This window comes from Taudactylus pleione, unplaced genomic scaffold, assembly GCF_031769625.1.
Source record: "Taudactylus pleione unplaced genomic scaffold, aTauple2 ptg000223l, whole genome shotgun sequence".
In the NCBI taxonomy this organism is placed as follows: Eukaryota; Metazoa; Chordata; class Amphibia; order Anura; family Myobatrachidae; genus Taudactylus; species Taudactylus pleione.
In genome coordinates this window covers 4527546-4548594 of record NW_028284625.1, presented here as the reverse complement: position 1 = coordinate 4548594, position 21049 = coordinate 4527546, and the positions used below count along the sequence as shown (strand labels likewise).

Genomic DNA, 21049 nt, shown 5'->3' with positions numbered 1-21049 from the left:
TATTCACAGATTTTAGTCAAAACCGCTGCAAAGCCACTGCAAAACCGCCATCAAATCAAATTTTAGAATAGAATAGAACAGGGCTGTCATTTAGAAACTGCCGCAAAACCGCCAACAAACCCCCGGGATTTAGAACCCACCGTCAAACCACCACCAAACTGCCCGTGTTTAGAACCCGACATTTAGTAAATTATGCCCTTCGACTGAGAGGAACATATTAAATATTTGTGCATTTACCCTGTCACTACTGTTGGTTGATTAATTGGTACTTACCTCTTTTCAAGCATTTAGGATAGTTTATCACTCCAGATAAACACTTTTGTCTCATTACAATGCCAGGGAGAGGATCAAATCCAGATATACATGTAAATTCTGCTACATCGCCATGTTCACTGTATAGCTTCCTCGTTTCTTCCCATCTCAGCTTTATGTTATTGTCTATCATGTCCTTGTCCTTTATGGTACATGGCTCTGATAATAATAATAATAATAATAATAATAATAATAATAATAATAATAATAACAATAATAATAATGCACTCAGTCAATATTTTGTTATGAATATCTGTGGTAATCAAAGACAAACTAAGCATCAGAAAAATACAGTATAGACTCCTGTTTCACTAAGTGCTATTTATTATATATATATATATATATATATATATGCATCGGGTGCACTCTAGCCATTGCAGTCCTATTCTTCAGACAGTAGGCAATAATATAAATTTCCAGAAGGAGGCACTCACCAAGTAAACATAGCAGTTCAAATGATTTATTCCATGATTATGGCAGCAGGTTATGGCAGCATAGCAGCAGCAGCAGCAATGTTTCTGTCACAAACAAACCTTTCTCAAGCCAGCAGCCTGTCACATCAACCTTCAAATATACATACAGCACAATCTCAGCCCAAGGGACCTGGTGAGTGCCTGCCTCTGGAATTTTATATATATATATATATATATATATATATATACATATATATATATATACATATATATATACATATATATATATATATATATATATATATATATATACATGGGAAAAAAATGTATGGAGCAGCTCCAAACAATAAAAACCCAAAACTAGAAATAAAAAATAGATAGAAAGGCTCAACTTTGCCTAAATCATAAAAGTGTAAACAAACCGCAATGCCCAGAAATAATGGCTTCAGCTTACATTAATTAATTATAGTATCTAACAATACTATATTTCGATTGAAGTGCAAATAATGAAGTTGATATAAATAGCGACCTGTTTGTTTAAGATATAAATATATATGTGACATTAAAAAGTGCAGGTAAAGTGCAAGACATAAAAATCAATGAGAAAAATAAGTTATAAGTAAAAATCCAACAATTTATTACAAGTGAGAGAATAAAAATAAAGATAAAAAATAGACACAATTCATTAAATATTTGTCTGCTCCACCAAGGATCACATAGACAAAAATACAACAAGAGAAGAATCAACACAATTTTTTTAAAACATAAAAAGGAAATAACTATTTCAAAAAGGTTGGTATGCTTATGTGAGTTCAAGAAATAAAATAGTTCATGTGGCAAGAGATAGGAGCTTCCAACGTGTTTCGTCCCGGCAGGCTCAAGGGGATACATATATATATGTTTGCAGACCCACCAACAGATGTTATAAGTGCCTAGGATGCACGACGTGTGGTTATATGCTGATGGGCAAATTCTTTTATCACCCGCATTCGGGACAGAAATATGTGTTAAGGCACCTTCTGACTTGCTCCAGTACCTTTGTAATATATCTAATTAAATGCCCCCTGTGGACTTTGCTATGTAGGGAAAACCATGCGCTCCTTTGAGGAACGCATGGCCCTGCATAGATCGGCCATTAGATCTGCCATCAATGAGAAGGGATCGGAGCAATCTATTGCTCACCACTTTATGGAAGCTAGACATAATCTATCTAACCTAAAATATATGGTGATAGATCAAGCTCCAGATGATGGGAGAAGGGGGATAGGAATAAAAATCTATTGATGTTGGAATCTAAGTGGATTCACTATTTAGATACAGTCAGAATGATCAGCTCAATTATAATATTTTCTCCTAAAACACCTTTTTTTAGTGGGATATTTGGTAGTCACTATTGTTATAGTGGATGCTAAAATATGGAATAGTAATATTAATTCTCTTATATACTCCATCTGGGATTCTTTAGTACACGTACCATTAGTTTTATATTATACATTCTGTATGTCTGTGTTTGTGTATTGTTTTCTTTGTTATATGCTTTCACGTGGTTTTGTTTGTATGTCTCCCCTGACAGGCGTCGGGTCTCCTTGGTAACGATGACGTCACCAGTGTGCTGACGTGCTTCCGGCGTGACCGGAAGCCAAACACGCGGGATGGGAAGTGACCGGTGGGACCCGGCGCAGGTCGGAGGAAGGCAGCGGGTATTTAAGGTAAGATTGTAACACTTACTTTGTTGATGTTTGTGCAGCCTGATGAAGGGCAATAAAGCCCAAAATGTTGCAATAATGGTGATGTGATGTCTTCATTTTCAAGTCCGTTGAGTGCAGCGCTTGGATCATTATACAAATTATTGTAGCTGGCACTGTGGCAATTGGATGGCGAGGGAAGGAGTGTGCTGTACCCTATTTGGCTATATGTATATATATATATATATATATATATATATACATAATAAGCCAAATTGTTCAGCACTCTGGATGAACAGTATGGTAAGGGGTGCCCTCTTAAAGAAAAATAAAGCAAACTTTTCCTCTAGTGAAGCATGGCAGCACCACAAAAATAAGGAAAAAAGAGGTGACACTCCCAGGTTGAATGGTAGAAAGTGTTTAAATGAACAAGATCATCAGAACAGATATAATATATCTGTACTGATGATTTTGTTCATTTAAACATATTTCTACCATTCAACCTGGGAGTGGCACCTTATTTTGCTTATTTTTGTGGTGCTGCCATGCTTCACTAGAGGAAAAGTTTGCTTGAAGTGTAATGATGATTAAGTGTCTATTACTTTAACATCATTGCCTTGCCCCTTCTAGATTACATTTTTTCTTATAGCATATGGCAATGGCTATTCATTTCTCTTTTAAATCCATTTATAGCTGGTACTGCCTTTTAGGTATCCTTTTTAGTTATATTTACCCTATATTGTTCTAATGGCCCCTTTTCTCATTTCTCATGGAGACTTAGGCTGTCTGGTCTCATAACTATTTTATGCTTGACTTTGGATATTTTTGTGTAAAATGGATCTCTTTATAACACAGTGATTATCATTTTATTCATTTTCTTATAGGTTTTGAATATAATGATGGAGTACACATTGCATTGCATTTCTCATTCAGTACATGGCAATGGCTTCTTATGTCTCTTTTAAAATAATTTAGAACAAGCATTATTTTTTAGTAATCCATTTAAGTTGATTTTATTTTGCCAATTATTTTTTTTATTCTTTATTGTTTTTACCCAACTGAGTATCAGGTCTATTATGATTTTAAGTTGGTTACTTACTTACTAAGCCTTAGTGTTTCTCACTGTTTTTTATAGTATCCTTTTTTCAATTTTATTTTACATATCTAAATGTTTCTATGTTAGTAACTTCCATGTTTTCAAGTCAGCATAGGGTTAAGTTGTGGTTTAGTTGTTATCCATCAATGTATTATTCTCAATTATGTAACCTAGGTATTACAATCTTCCTGGGCTGGATCATAGTAATAAATTGTGTGTAAATTGTCTTTGTGGTGCTCATTCTTTTGTAATTCTATATGGTTTGTTTTTAGCATGTGGGCTGCCACTTAATTTTTGATTTTGTTGGAAAAATAGAAAAGTTGGAGGTTTTGAGGTGGGGCATCAGCATATCAGGTAATATTGAACGCCCCTATCAATGTTAGTTCACCCAGGGTGGGATTAACAATGGGGAGGGTGGAGCTACAGCTCCAGGCCTCCCATTGAAAATAGGCCCATACACTTGCTGCGGTGGAGACAGGAAAAAAAATACTTTTTTTTTCCCTGTCACAACCAGCCCAGCTAACTCTTCCCCAGGCCGCCTGCAGCTAAGTTTATCACTTTCCACAACCCCTTGCCCACCTCCCATGCCTTCCCCTCGGCCGGTGGATGGACCGGCCAGCTGTAGCTCCGCCCACCTCTGACCTGCCAAAGCTCCGCCCCCGACTCATTCGAAGCTCCGCCCACTGACCCTCCTGCTCCCACCATCCTGTCACCTAGCTCAGGAATCAGAAAGGAAGGCAGCCCAGCAGGTCCATATTAACTTCTTACAGGTCAGTGTAATGTCTGGCCCCAGAGTGTGTGTATATATATATATATATATATATATATGTATATATATATGCAATAGAATAAAATGGCCGGCGCTGACAGTCTATCTGTATATAGAGTCAATTGTGTATATACAGCTCACCACATGAAGACAAATGCAAGTCTTTAAGCACTAGAGTCCTCACAAATGGCTGGGACCGCTGCTACCCAAATGAATGGCAAATGAATCCTGGATCTCTCAGGATGAATGAATTTAGAAAACAAATGACATATGGGGGCACTCCATAGTGCATAAAAGTATTTAATCAGACACAGTAAAATACATGGCAATAATCTGCACCACAAGGGGTATGCTTGAACCAATGTGTATAACGGGTGGACTGGTTACCACATGATAAACATAAACCAACCAGGCAGGACACCAACACGTCCTCTGGAACACTCCCAGGATGCCACACACCACACCGCTGACCACCGCAGAAGGACACGGCGTGTCGGGACCAGCATGGAACACAGAAGCCAGGAGGTGATGCTGGAGTGGGATGATATCACTAGGCCATGCTCTAACACGTTTCGTCAATAGACTTTGTCAGAGGGCTGGCCTAAGTGATGCAGGAGACTGATATTTATTCAACTGAGCCCCCTATCAGCGGATCTACTGGGCGGGTATATAAAATTGTAAACAAACACTGCCCCTCGATCGCGTGGCTGATAATACAAAGTTCCATGCTTCAATACTTATTGAGCAATGTAGCTATGCCTATGGTGCCAATTTTTACACATATAACCAGTATACCATACACATATTTTAAAATACATATAAGCAATCAATTGAATTGGTTGAATCATAGCGACCAGCAACATGAATATTGAAAATATTAAAAAGCAGCAATACATCTCTACAATTGAAAAAAGAGGGTTTAAGTGCTGCATATGAATAGATGGGTAACATCATAATAACCAGCAGCAAAATTCAAATATGCTGACTTGATGCACAATCTACATATATAGCAACAGTGCATCCCTATAATTAACACAGCAATAACCATAAACATAATTAATCTAATATATGACAAGTACAATCAGAATAATTAGCATTGTGTAACCAAACAGAATCATCACACAATGATGTAATATCTATAAAACAATATATAAATAAAAACATATGCACAAAAACAAAATGTACATAAACAATATGACGTCATCCTTAGTGTATAAATGGCGTAATTTCATACCCTTCATTTAGTCCGTTAGGGACTTGGGTGTCAAGACTGATGATCCAAAACATTTCATGTTTCAGAAGGGCTAGGTCCCGATTACCTCCCCATTTTCCAATATGGACCAACTCTATCCCTTTGCATTTCAAACCTTTTGGGTCACTCTTATGATACAATTTGAAATGTTTCGGGACACTGTAGTTAGTGATACCATTCTTGATATTCCTCAGGTGCTCCAAAATTCTTATTTTTAAACATCTCTTAGTCTTACCAATTAAATCGGAGAGCACAAGGGCATATAAGCATATATACCGCATACATAGAATTGCAATTAATAAATGAGTTAATATTATTGGCCCTATTGGTATCCGACCTATTACAGATAATATTACCTTTTTCTACATATGGACAAACTTTGCAGTTACCGCATGGGAACCACCCTTTAATATCTAAAAGGTGGTAGAGCTTCCAATCACTGATGGTATGGAAACGAGCTGACTTTTGGACAAGATAGCTTTCATATTTCTTGCTTTTTTATATACAATGCTAGGATGTTGAGGTAGATGTTCCGCAAGAACTGGGTCCAATTTTAATATGTGCCAATTTTTTCTCAGGATCTTAGATACTTGTCTTTCTGAACTGGAATATTGTGTGATGAATTTACAGTCTTTTCCATCACTTTTAAAGGCCTTATGAGCTGGTTTATGTTCTAACAATTCAGATTGACATTTAGCTCTAGCTCTATTGAGGGAAGATTCAATAATGGAATCCGGATACCCTCTCTCCCGAAATCGATCAGTGTAAATTTTAGATTGCTCCTCACATTTCTCTATATTTGAATAGTTTCTATGCAGCCTAAGGGACTGCGAGAAAGGTATATTATCTTTCCACATAGAAAAGTGACAACTATTATATTGCAGATAGCTTTTGCTATCGACTGGTTTAAAATTAGTATAACTTTCAACAGTGGTTATCTCTGGAAACCTTTCTGTGGTAAGTACTAGATCTAAAAACTCGATAGAGGAGGCATTGAAATTGGAAGTAAATTTCAAATTAAAGGAATTAATGTTGATATCACTCACAAATTCATTAAATTCTTCCTCTGATCCCCTCCAAATTAAAAGGATGTTGTCAATGTAGCGCTTAAAAAGAACTACATTCTTATATTTCTCATCCTTTAAGATATCCAACTCCCACATGCCCATATATAGGTTGGCCAGGCAGGGGCACAAATCGTCCCCATAGCGGTACCACAACGCTGGAGAAACCACTCACCCAGAAACTCAAAATAATTGTCTTGCAAAACAAATTTCAAACATTCACAAATAAATTAAATCAGTGATTGGGATAAATTAATGTCTTTTTTGAGGGTACCGTGAACTGCTTCAATTCCTAATTCATGTGGGATTGCAGTATACAAGGACTGAACATCAATAGACCCCCATTTGAAGTCCGTTTCTCACTTAATCTCACTCATCATCTGAAGCAGATGAGTTGAATCCTTTACATAGGTATTCAATGTGGGGACATATTTCTTAATATAAATGTCCACATATTCAGACAGTTTCGAGGTTAGACACCCTATCCTTGCCACAATAGGGCGGCCAGGGGGCTGTAACAAATTTTTGTGGATTTCTGGTATGTGGTAAAATACCGCCATAATGGGAGATGTATTAAAGAGATAATTGTATTCCTCTAGCATCAAAACTTTCTCATTAAGACCTTTCTGTAATAATAGTCTTAAGTCCTCAACAAACAATGCTGTGGGGTCTTTATCTAATTTGACATAAGAATCATTATCAGAAAGCAGATGATACACTTCAGCAACATAGTAGTCACGATCCATTACGACTGTGCCACCACCCTTATCTGCATTTTTGATGACAAGGTCAGGATTATTCGCCAGATTTTTCATAACCTCAAACTCTTTTCTAGTCATATTCTTATGTGAAACATTGATGTTTAAATCATCAATTTCCTTTTTCACCAAGTTAGAGAACATCTCAATATATGGTCCCTTAGACTCTATTGGGAAAAAAGTAGATTTTGGCTTCAAACCTGAAGATGAATTACTCAGATTTGATTCCCAATTTTTTATTACTGCATCATTGTTACTAATGAAATGGTGCTTTAAAGTGAGTTTCCTTATAAATAAATTCAAGTCAATTTAAAGATTAAATTTATTTGAACCACATGTTGGTGCAAATGATAAACCCTTTTTGAGAATGTTTTTCTCCTCATTTGATAGGATGACCTTAGAAATATTAAAAACTCCTTTCACATCTTCATCTAATTTAGTAGCCTCATTTTTGGTGTTCTTTTTGGAAGCCCTCTTTACTCGCGCTCTTTTTCTCCCCAACCTCTCTTTGTACTGAGAGGGGTACGTTGTATGTATCGAGGTTGATCTTTTAAGACCCTGTCCTGGCCTAAAAAAACTGATTGATGTTGGTCTTCATCATTTAGAGAACTAAGGCCCTCATTCAGAGCCGTACGCTCTGAGCAGAGCGCACGCTCTGAATGAGGGCCGGGCTCCATTTTCATGGAGCGTCCTCCTGGACGCTCGTATAGCTGTGGGTCACCACCCACAGGCTATACGAGCGTGCTTTGTGATGGCCGCGATGGTCGAGACCATCGCGACCATCGAAATTGCGAGCCGGAGCCTGCGGTTGAGGTTTTCAACCGCAAGCTCCAGAGTGATTTTGGCTCTATCAGAGCCAAAATCACTCCCACTGACATCACTAGTGATGTCAGTGGGCCGGCTTCTGACGGGAGGCGTTCCCGTGGGAACGCCCCCGTCAGGGAGGCACGCCCCCGGCATGCCCACCAAAGGGGGCATGCTGTCAATCAACATTGACAGCACGCCCCCTTTGATCGGACACAACGAGCGAAGGACTTTCCTTCGCTCGTCGCGTCTGGCGCATGCGCACGACGGAGCTCCCTCCGTCGTGCGCATGCTCAGTGCATAACATCGACCCACTTGCGAGCGGACAGCCGCTCGCGAGTGGGTCTGAATCAGGCCCTAAGTCTCTCAAACCAGTTAAGGTGACTAAAGTTCTTTAATTTTTTTGTATAAGGGTCCAACCTAATACGTGAACCTGTATTTCTAGGCATTCTCTACTCAGGTTTATAGGTATTAGTAGGCACTTTAGCAAATGGACTGGGACAATGATTGTACCTACTACTGAATACTGGGTCCTCTCTGGTACTAATCTTGCTTTTGAAAATAATTGTTTTTGAGCCCTCTGTGGGGCTTGTTTACATTTAATGTGCCAAATTCTAACTTGTTGTTTCACATAATCATCCTTATCCATCTGAAATTTTTTGTGCTTATTATCAATGATTTTAGATTCAATATTAGCAACTTTTTGTTCAATCTCATGGGAGAAATTTTGATATTGATCATTTTTCTTAAGTTTGGATACTTCGGGTTCTAGTACATTTAGTTCTTTTTCTACCTTCTTCATAATTTTCTTTTTTTCAAATATGAGCAGTCTCATAAGTTCAAAAGAGCATTCGTCTAGAATGCGGTACCACTCTTTGAGAAATTTTTCATTCTCATACCCCATGGCAGGTTGTTTATTCAATCTTAACCCTCTAGGGATCCGCCCACAACTGAGGTAATTGTTTAGACCTTTAATATCTCACCAAGTTTTGGTTTCCCTGATTAATAATTTTTCGAGGGAATAAAGTATATTTTCTGCATCTTCAAATTTACCAGGAACTTCTGAACAAGTGTTATTCTCATCAAAGATCCTTAGACATTCCTGTGATCTTTCCATATTTAAATCATTACTCCTAAACATCCTAGATGTCAGATATAATACCAAATCAATTGGAATAATATAAATATCAATATAGATGCATAAATATACAATATCAGAGATAGACTATAGAGCTGCACAGTTCATATGAGATCAAAGGTTTGCAATAGAATAAAATGACCGGTGCTGACAGTCTATCTGTATATAGAGTCAATTGGTGAGTGTATATACAGCTCACCACATGAAGACAAATGCAAGTTTTTAAGCACTAGAGTCCTCACAAATGGCTGGGACCGCTGCTCCCCAAATGAATGGCAAATGAATCCTGGATCTCTCAGGATGAATGAATCTTGAAAATAAATGACATATGGGGGCACTCCATAGTGCATAAAAGTATTTAATCAGACACAGTAAAATACATGGCAATAATCTGCACCACAAGGGGTATGCTCGTACCAATGTGTATAATGGGGTGGACTGGTTACCACATGATAAACATAAACCAAGCAGGCAGAACACCAACACGTCCTCTGGAACACTCGCGGGATGTGTGTGTGCGTATATATATATATATATATATATATATATATGTGTCTGTATATATATACATATATATATATATATATGTGTCTGTATATATATATATATATATATATATACCCGGGCATATTTTTCATGGGTACAGGGTGTGCGATGCACATGGGCCCCTTGGTCCAGGGGGAGCCCGCACCACACACCCTGCACCCATATTATACTTACCACTCAGGGATCCCACGTCGGCGCCGGTGTCAGCACTGTAAAAAATGACTGGAAAAAGGCCGCCGTGGTCATTTTCCCATTGTTTTGTGCAAGCTAAGTACAGGGGAAATGGCTGCCACAGCCATTTTCTTGGTGACCTGTGCATGCACTATAGACTCTGGACACACTCTAGTGCCCAAAGTCTTATCAGTGTGGCACTGCACTCAATGGGCTCGATTCAATTAAATGCGAAAGTGAATAGCATCGGGAATGAGCTCCTGGCGCTATTCAATTCAGCGCACTGTTAGGTCAGGGAATGGCCATTCTCGCACCTTAAACAGGGTGTTTAGTCGCAAGAATGGGCATTCTCCAACTAATCTTCCCAGCAAGATGCTGTTTTCCTGGCACTAAGGGCAGAAAACAGCATCGCGTCTGGACTTTTATCAGATTTCTGCTCACATCCCAGGAGGGATGCGAGAAGAGATCCTAAGTCGGGCTTCGCAGCATGATGAATTGAATAGCTCCAGGAGCTGATTCCTCGTGCTATTCACTTCGCGTTTAATATATTTGAGCCCAATGTATTTATGTATGTATGTATATATATATATATATATATATATATATATTAGGGGTGAGCGGGTTCGGATTTCTGAAATCCGAACCCCCCCAAGCCCCCCCCCCCGATCCGAGGCCGATCCGAGTCAGGCTCGACTTTTCCCGCCTGACTCGGATCTGAAATCGAGGCAAAACATCATCATCCCGCCTTCCGGGTCTCGCGGGTTTTGGATCCCATATAAGGTACCCACGTCGGCGCCATTTTCTCACTCGACTGTGGACAGTGAAGAGGGAGGGTGGGAGTTAGGGCTGGCTGGGCTGTGTAGTGTAGTGTAGTGCAGTGTAATGTTGTGCTGTGCTGTGCTGCACTGTGCTGCTGTTGTCCATAGGGGCTGTGTCCACTGCTTCAAAGTCCATAGGGGCTGGCTGGACTGTGTTGTGCAGTCAGTTGTCCATAGGGGCTGTGTCCACTCCAAAGTCCTGTGCAGTGTCCCAGTCCTAAAGGGGTGCTGTAGTGTTGTCCAGGGGGTGCTCTGTCCATCAGAGGTGCTCCCCCCAAGTGTAAAAAAAATATATTTTTTTTCTGTATTTGTGAATTGTGTGCGCAGTAGCCGCACGTGCATCAACAAAGTAGTGCCAAGCGTGTGCCTGTGTCATAAGTAAAGGGCCGGCTGGCTTGACCGTTAAAGGGTGCTGTAACCCCCAAAGTACACTCCAAACCAAATAAAAAAATATTTTCTGTGTTTGTGAACTGTGTGCCCTGTAGCTGCACGTGCATCAACAAAGGAGCAGCGCCAAGCGTGCACCTGTATCCCATAAGTAAAGAGCCGGCTGGCTCATTTCTTAAAGGGTGGTGTAACCCACAAAGTGTACTACTCTCCAGCAAAAATAAAAAAAATATTTTCTGTGTTTGTGTGCGCCTTAGCCACACGTATATATCAATATAACATAAATGGAGGACCAAACTTTCTCCAATAAAAATAAAATAGGGAAAGATCAAGAACCACTTCCTCCTAGTGCTGTTGCTGCTGCTGGGAGTTGTTCAACATCCCAGAGAGGAAGTAGGAACACCACTTTTTTTACTAAACAATTGACCCTCCAACAGTCCCTAGCGATGAGGATGAAGTACGACAGCAGTCATCCTGAAGCAAAACGTATAACTGAGGCCTTGACTGCTATGTTGGTGTTAGAAGTGCGTCCGGTATCCGCCATTGGTGCAGTGGGATTTAGACAATTGATGGAGGTAGTGTGTCCCCGGTTCCAAATACAATCTAGATTCCACCTGCATTCTCAAAGCAGCAGCGACAAGCGTGCGTCTGTCTGTTAAAGGGTGGTGTAACCCTCAAAGTGCGCTCAACAAACAATAAAAAAATTCTTCTTTTTTTTCTGTCTTTGTGAATTGTGTGGGCTGTAGCTGCACTTGCATCCTCAAAGCAGCAGCGACAAGCATGCGTCTGTCTGTTAAAGGGTGGTGTAACCCTCAAAGTGCGCTCCACTAACAATAAAAATATTCTTCTTTTTTTTTCTGTCTTTGTGAAATGTGTGGGCTGTAGCCGCACTTGCATCCTCAAAGCAGCAGCGACAAGCATGCGTCTGTCTGTTAAAGGGTGGTGTAACCCTCAAAGTGCGCTCCACAAACAATAAAAATATTCTTCTTTTTTTTTCTCTTTGTGAAATGTGTGGGCTGTAGCCACACCTGCATCCTTAAAGCAGCAGCGACAAGCGTGCGTCTGTCTGTTAAAGGGTGGTGTAACCCTCAAAGTGCGCTCCACAAACAATAAAAATATTCTTCTTTTTTTTTCTGTCTTTGTGAATTGTGTGGGCTGTAGCCGCACTTGCATCCTCAAAGCAGCAGCGACAAGCATGCGTCTGTCTGTTAAAGGGTGGTGTAACCCTCAAAGTGTGCTCCACAAACAATGAAAATATTCTTCTTTTTTTTCTGTCTTTGTGAAATGTGTGGGCTGTAGCCGCACCTGCATCCTTAAAGCAGCAGCGACAAGCGTGCGTCTGTCTGTTAAAGGGTGGTGTAACCCTCAAAGTGCGCTCCACAAACAATAAAAAAATTATTCTTTTTTTTCTGTCTTTGTGAATTGTGTGGGCTGTAGCCGCACTTGCATCCTCAAAGCAGCAGCGACAAGCGTGCGTCTGTCTGTTAAAGGGTGGTGTAACCCTCAAAGTGCGCTCCACAAACAATAAAAATATTCTTCTTTTTTTTTCTGTCTTTGTGAAATGTGTGGGCTGTAGCCGCACCTGCATCCTTAAAGCAGCAGCGACAAGCGTGCATCTGTCTGTTAAAGGGTGGTGTAACCCTCAAAGTGCGCTCCACAAACAATAAAAATATTCTTCATTTTTTTTCTGTCTTTGTGAAATGTGTGGGCTGTAGCCGCACCTGCATCCTTAAAGCAGCAGCGACAAGCGTGCATCTGTCTGTTAAAGGGTGGTGTAACCCTCAAAGTGCGCTCCACAAACAATAAAAATATTCTTCTTTTTTTTTCTGTCTTTGTGAAATGTGTGGGCTGTAGGTGCACCTGCATCCTTAAAGCAGCAGCGACAAGCGTGCGTCTGTCTGTTAAAGGGTGGTGTAACCCTCAAAGTGCGCTCCACAAACAATAAAAAAATTCTTTTTTTTTCTGTCTTTGTGAATTGTGTGGGCTGTAGCCACACTTGCATCCTCAAAGCAGCAGCGACAAGCATGCATCTGTCTGTTAAAGGATTTCATCGGTGACAGCATCCAAGTAGGCATGTCAGACAGTCCATACCTGTACTGGCAGGAAAAAGAAGCAATTTGGAGGTCCCTGTCCAAACTGGCTCTATTTTACCTGAGTTGCCCCCCCTCCACTGTGTACTCCGAAAGAGTGTTTAATGCAGCCGGGAACCTTGTCAGCAAAAGGCGTAGGAGGTTGCTTCCACAAAATGTGGAGAAGATGATGTTCATAAAATGAATTATCAACTCTTCCAGGGAGACCAGCCTCCAGAACGTACAGAGGGACCTGTGGTTGTGGATTCCAGTGGGGACGAATTAATACTCTGTGAGGATGAGGATGTACACAACACTGAAGAGGGTGAGGAATCGGTGGATGAGGAGGATGAGGACGACATCTTGCCTCCGTAGAGCCAGTTTGTGCAGGGACAGATTAATTGCCAGCTTGTTTTGTGGGGGCCCAAACGAACCAATCATTTCAGCCACAGTCATGTGGCAGACCCTGGCGCTGAAAAGTTTGGTTTGTTAAAGTGTGCATGTCCTGTTTATACAACATAAGGGTGGGTGGGAGGGCCCAAGGACAATTCCATCTTACACCTCTTTTTTTCTTTGAATTATGTACTGTTTGGGGCCTAGTTTTTTAAACTGCCATCCTGTCTGCCACTGCAGTGTCACTCCTAGATGGACCACGTGTTTGTGCCGCCCACTCATATCTCTTAGCATAGTCATCCAGCTACCTCGGTGCAACCTTTTGGATATAAAAACACTATTGTGAGGTGTGAGGTGTTCAGAATAGACTGGAAATGAGTGGAAATTAAGGTTATAGAGGTTAATAATAGCATAGGAGCAGAAAAACCAACAAATTCTGTGATTTTAGCTGTTTTAATGCTTTTTAAAAAAAAATACAGATCCAAAACACAAAACCCAGAACCCAAAACACGGAAGGGTGGTTTTCGCAAAACCAATCCAGATCCAAAACACGAAGAAAGATCCAGATCCAAAACCAAAACACAAAACACGAAATGTGGCCGGTGCACACCCCTAATATATATATATATATATATATATAAATTGAGAGTGGTGTTTGGAGGGAAGGACAGAGAGTGGCGGATTTCCAACAGTGGCCGCTTAGTTTTAAGGTAGGCGCCAGCAATATCTTCCATGGAACTAAACACACCCACAGCACAGGCCACACCCTTATGTAAACCACACCTACACCACATCGGCAGGGCCGGATTAACAATGGGGCAGATGGAGCTGCAGCTCCCGGCCTCCCATGTAAATAGGCCCACACCAGCAAAAAGCACCGGCCTGCCGGGGAGAGTGTTGACAGAGAAAGAAAATATTTTCCTGTCATCACCATCAGTGTCGCACGCATGGTGGAGAAGGTACACTGTCCTATCTGCACCCCGCCGGGGCCATAACAATGGGACATCCTGTGTAGACGACACCACAGCCACACACCATTGCTCCGGAGGCAGTGATTCGTGACTGAATAGTGCGCCTCCAGATACCTTCAGCGCTCCCTGCTAAGCCTGCTATTCTCGGAAGCAGAAGCTGAGCAGCAGTGCGGCACCCACCGATTTGTGGTAACACATCGCGGACGTCATGATGTTGCGACACTGCACACTCAGTGGAGGAGACGCGATGAACTGAGCTCAGAGGCGTGGAGACCAGACCAGTGGCTGCAAGGGGTGACACTAGAGGAAGAACCGAGCTGCCAAGCAGAGCATGAGTATAGAGCAGGTAAGTTAATAACTGGGGGCTGGAGCAAAAAAAAAACATCTGGGGGGGGTGGACGGTGGGGGAGGTGTATGAAACAATAAAGGATATACAGACTATAAGGGGTGTCAAAAGAACAGAATATGACACAAGAGCTGTGGCGCTTTATATGATGTTACACAAATTTAACTGTGCAAATGAAATATCTGTATACATAAATATGTCTAAATAACGTCCTAAATGGTAACTTTCATGTTGAAATTTTTCTTTGATGATTTGGCGTACCCCAACTCACTTCTTCTCAAAGGTTATGTAAACATATAAAAGGTATCTTTCTTTATGAACAGCCTTTCAATGTAAACACTTTTTGAAAAGTCGCGTACCAAAACTCACACTGTATGGTATGAGTACAATCATATAACGGTTTCTTTCAAATGCCCGTCTGGAATTTTCTTATGACATGTGGGGGTACGTACCCCAACATATGTGGAGTGGTGAAATAATGATCCTATAAAGGTTTCTTTATTCTCCCCGACACTTTAAATCCTCCAAAGATATAAACACATTAATTCCATAAAAAAGGGGTTTATTTAAATCAAAGTTCCAAAACAAGTTTCCACAAAAAAGGCTAATAAATAACAATAAAAAACTAAAAGGTGCACATGAGGCACCATAGAAAATACATACAGTACAAAAAAGTAAAAAAAAAAAAAAAAAACAAAGAAAAAGAAAATCAAAATGAAAAAAATTCCTTCTGGTAGGGTTACTCACACCTTCAGTAATATGTCAACGCGTTTCAGTCCTTTGGGACCTTTTTCAAGACATACTGCTGGTGTGGGAAGCCAGATATTTATACAGAGACAGACCAATCAGTTATGCACAGGAAGTGGTCATTTACATAATTGTTCATCGTTAACAGGTGGAAGTAGAAGAAGAAAAAAAAAACAGAAATAAATAAACAACATTATGTCAATGTTCTAACATCACTAACAATCGTTATCACTTTTTATAGCGATTTTAACAAATATATAATGCACAACTGCCCAGACATGCAATTAATGCATCATGGGAAATGTATTTCTAACACAATTAAAAGTATTTAGGTAATGTGTCTTAATTATACAGTCTTTAACCTAAACCGTTACTTAGTTCTTATTCTATATTCTTTATTGTCCAACATCTCATTATTATGGGAAATGTAGTCCGGAAGTGACGCGCCGCCGTTCAACTCCAATGCTATAACATTGAGAATTGTGGGATATGTAGTCCGCTTTTGTAGTTTTTAAGTTATACAAATTGGATTCTTGAATAGCGATTATGTATCCACATAACACCCTTAGTTGTCGCTGATATAAGATCCTCACATATCCATTGCAAATAAGATTACACACTGGTGATTCACAGTCCTAGTGCGCTTCACTGCCGTTACTCCATCCGACACCGGAAATGACGTGACGCCGTCTCGGACACAGGGGCACCATATTAGGACTCATGGGATATGTAGTTCCCGCTGATAATTCTTTAATGATATGAATAAATTCTCTTAACAGCGTATTAGCGTCATCATAGCTACCGCAATCTCCACCGGTGTATAATCCTCATAGACACATCAGAGAACAGATGCATGTAAAAAAATAAACAAATAATTAATAATCAATATCCTATTAGCAACAAATGATGACATATACTCATAAAAAATACAATTAAGTATCTATATATAAAACAAATGCCACTAAAAACAACAGAATGTATATGCTCAGAAGTGTTTATACTCAAGGATGCTCCACAATGGAGTCAAACAGATTAACATACCGATTATATTTGTGCATAAAAGATGCAGCAGAGGGGCTATTTATAGATATAACTAGAAGGTGAAGACACAGAAATATCAGTATAAGAAAATGTCCCACAACAAAGTCAGACTAATTGACACACTGTATGTAAAAAGTCAAAACAAAAATCATAAATTGCTATACAAACACATATAGATAGAAACTATTAAATATAGTCAAAGCAGGACGTCTGAAGGGTATATATTGTATAAAGATCGAGCTCAACATACTTTAAAATTACAAAAACCATTTGAGCTCAAAATCCTCATTAAGGCCATGAGGCGAAAGGGTCTTGTACTTGTAGATTGCACTCATCTCTACTCTGGCTAATTTTGTAGCCGTATTTTTACATCTTAAATCTCCCTTAATGTGTCTAATTCCATAAAACGCTGAGATCTCTGAAACTGAACATTTATGAGTGTTATTAAAATGTGCTGACAGGGAGTGTGATGTTAAACCCTTCTTTACATTTCTTACGTGTTCTCCTATTCTAATTTTGAGCATTCTTGATGTACGTCCAATATAGAATATATTGCATGAACATTTTATGGCATAGATTACATTTTTTGTACTACATGTTATAAAATCTCTAATTTCAATCTTGTGATTGTTGATTGTAATACTTTCGATCTTATTGATGCCTTCCCCTTTGATGTTTCTACATCCTAGGCAACTTCCGTATCTAAAGAAACCTTTTGATGTGACCACAGACGTAATCCTTTCCGATTTCAAAGAACTGGACACAAGCTTGTTCTTTAAACTCGGAGCTTTCCTATAAATATGTATAGGTCTTTCGGGTACGAGGGTCCCTATCACAGGATCTTTCTTAAGGAGTGTCCAGTGTTTCCTTAACACTTTTTCAATAGATTTATATTGATCATTATATTTAGTAACAAAGGCCCACTCAAATCTCTTGTTATTTTCATTTTTCCTATTAATAGACTGTAACAGATCTTTTCGTTGGAGATTTTTTACTTTTTCCACAGATCTGTTAATTTTGTCTATCTTATAACCACTACTCAAGAATTTGTCAGTCATTTCTTTAGCCTGAATTTGATATACACTTTCCACTGTACAATTTCGTTTCAATCTTGTAAGTTGACCAATAGGAATGGAGTTGAGCCACGACTCGTGATGGCAACTAGTAGTTGAAATATAAGTGCCCGAATCTGTAGGTTTTTTATAGTTCATAGTCTGAATCTTACCTCCTTCAATATAAACCTTTATATCAAGGAAACTGATTTCTTTATCACTAATATTGAAGGTGAGGACTAAGGCCCTCATTCAGAGCCGTAAGCTCTGAGCAGAGCGCACGCTCTGAATGAGGGCCGCCCTCCATGAATATGGAGCGTCCTCCTGGACGCTCGTATAGCTGTGTGTCAGCACCCACAGCCTATACGAGCGTGCATTGTGATGGCCGCGATGGTCGTGACCATCGCGACCATCGAAACTGCGAGCCGGAGCCTGCGGTTGAGGTTTTCAACCGCAAGCTCCGGACTGATTTTGGCTCTATCAGAGCCAAAATCACTCCCACTGACATCACTAGTGATGTCAGTGGGCCGGCTTCTGATGGGAGGCGTTCCCGTGGGAACGCCCCCGTCAGGGAGGCACGCCCCCGGCACGCCCACCAAAGGGGGCGTGCTGTCAATCAACATCGACAGCACGCCCCCTTTGATCAGACACAACGAGCGAAGGACTTTCCTTCGCTCGTCACGTCAGGCGCATGCGCACGACGGAGCTCCCTCCGTCATGCGCATGCTCAGTGCATAACATTGACCCACTTGCGAGCGGACAGCCGCTCGCGAGTGGGTCTGAATCAGGCCCTAAGTTCTTATTGTTATTATTTAAAAATGAACAAAATTCCTCTAAGGCATCCTTAGGCCCCTTCCAAACAAACAATATGTCGTCTATGTAGCGTGCATAGGACACCAGGTTCGCCCCAAAGGGGTTGCCGGACCAGATGCTCTCAAGTTCCCACAATCCCATAAAGATGTTCGCGTAACTTGGGGCGAACCTGGTGCCCATCGCTGTTCCTGTCTTCTGTATATAGAATTGATCCTTAAATATGAAGAAGTTATTTTGGAGTATAAATTCAATCCCCTCTATTGTTAGATCTTGGAGATATTTTTTAATATCTGATTGTGCCAGAAAGTGTTGTATGGCTTCTAAACCTAAAGTGTTGTCTATAGAAGTGTAGAGCGAACTCACGTCCGCGGTGACCAAAAAGTAATCAGTAGCCCATGTAATGGACTCTAGTAGTAATAGGAAATCTTTCGTATCTCTTAAGTGTGATCTATTAGATACAACTAATGGCTGTAATATATAATCGATAAATTGGGAAAGATTTGCAGAGATAGAGTCCACTCCCGATATGATCGGTCTCCCAGGAGGGTCCACAAGGCTTTTGTGGACTTTAGGGAGAAGATACATAACGGGGGTGGTAGGGACATCAATTAAGATGAATTTAGCCTCTTTTTCTGTCAGAGTGCCTTTGCTCCTATATTTATCTATTAATACTTTCAATTTATCTTGAGTTGCAACAGTTGGGTCGTTCCTGAGTTTTCTATATGTGGTACAATCGTTTAGTTGTCTTAAACCTTCTTTAATGTAATCATCATAATTCAGCAGCACTATCCCCCCGCCCTTATCTGCTGATTTGATAATTAAATCAGCTTGTTGACGTAAATCTTTGAGGGCTCCTCTCTCTTTAAAAGTTAGATTAGTGATTTTATTATTTTTATGGGATAATTTTTCTAAATCCTCTTCCACTAGGGCTGCAAATGTTTTTATATAGTGGCCTTGAATGTGTTTCGGGAAAAAAATTGACTTCGAATGAAATGGAGTAGATGAACTCTCTCCTATAGAGTCAGTATTGTCACTATTTTGACTTGAAAAAATTTTTTTTATAGTCAATTTTCGTATAAATCGTTGGGTATCTAAGTAGATCTCAAAAGGATTAATGTGGTTTGTGGGGGCATATTTAAGTCCCTTTTCCAATAAAGTAGATTTATGTTTAGTTAATACATGAGAACTCAAATTAAAGATTTTTGCTTTCATATCCACTTCTTTTTCTAGTGAACAGGCATCTTCTGCCATGATGGTAGTTTGTCTTTTTGATTTATTCTTTTTTCGAGGTCTAGTTTTTTTCCGAGGTCTTTTTGGCTGGCCCTTTTCCCTCTATACTTCCGACAGTTTACTATCTGTATCTGTTGGAGATGGGGTCCTCCTCTAAAAAAGTAGGTGATTTTAAAGGTGAAAAACGATTGTGGGAAAATCTTTGTTCCCTATTTGAACTGATTCTTTTCCTTCTAACACTTTTTGATGGAACATTTCTCCATTCTAATGGCTCTAAATAATTTGTTCTATAGGTGTTATTATGTCCATTCTGATATGTATAATGCCCTCTATATCGTTCAGGAGGAACATAATGTCTCGACTTTGATTGCCAATTAACTAATTCTCTATTGCTGGTCTTCCAGAGTGGTTTCCTCATTTCAATATATTTTGAGGGTATATGATGTTTCTGGACAGATCTGATAGATGATTTATTGTTAATCTTTTGTGTAGATTGTGAAGTCAGTATTAGATCTTCTTTTACTGATTCTATTTTATCACGATTGAATTTTTTTACTTTTTTTTCCAAAATCAAATTTTGATTCCTTTTAAGTTTCCGTTCAATTTCAGTTTCTAACTCTTTATACTCTTTAGATTTGGAAAACGGAGCAACTAATGATCTATTAATTGAAATCTCCTCCTCCAATTGAACTAGCTCTTTACGTCTCTTTTTAATTATCAATTCCATCAAAGAGGTGGAGCAGTTATTTATAACTAACTCCCATTCCTTGCTGAATTCCTCATCATCGGGATTGAAAGTACAAGATTTTATAATTTTGAGTCCTCGAGGGATTAGTTTATGGGATAAATATTTCTCTAGAGTAACTATTTCCCACCATGTTTTATTTTCTTTTAATAAGATGTTTTCCAATTTTCTCATCAAACCCTCTAAGTTTTCATCAAGGAGCTCAATGTGATCTGATTCTTCATCAAATGCTCTTTCAAAGGCTGACAGCCTGTGTTCTCTGATAGAAAATATGCTGTCTATACCTAAGAAAGAGATGGTGCAGCCCACCTACAGCTTCCTCAAATGGTGATCTAAAACAATATATAATGGAAGAAGAAAGAGGATGCTATTTTAAGGGCGCAACAAACAGCTGCCAGTAGTCTAATATCTTATTCTTAACAAGAATAT

General features: G+C 39.7%; 1 protein-coding gene across 4 annotated transcripts in view; it reads right to left on the bottom strand.

Moving 5' to 3' along the window:
• CFH (complement factor H) overlaps positions 1-21049 on the bottom strand; it is a 695946-nt gene that overhangs the window by 199735 nt on the left and 475162 nt on the right. For all 4 annotated transcript variants that reach the window (XM_088478854.1, XM_088478855.1, XM_088478856.1 and 1 more), the window contains one exon: positions 274-471. In XM_088478854.1, coding sequence (XP_088334980.1) covers positions 274-471 — 198 coding nt within the window. The remainder of the gene's footprint in view (positions 1-273; positions 472-21049) is intronic.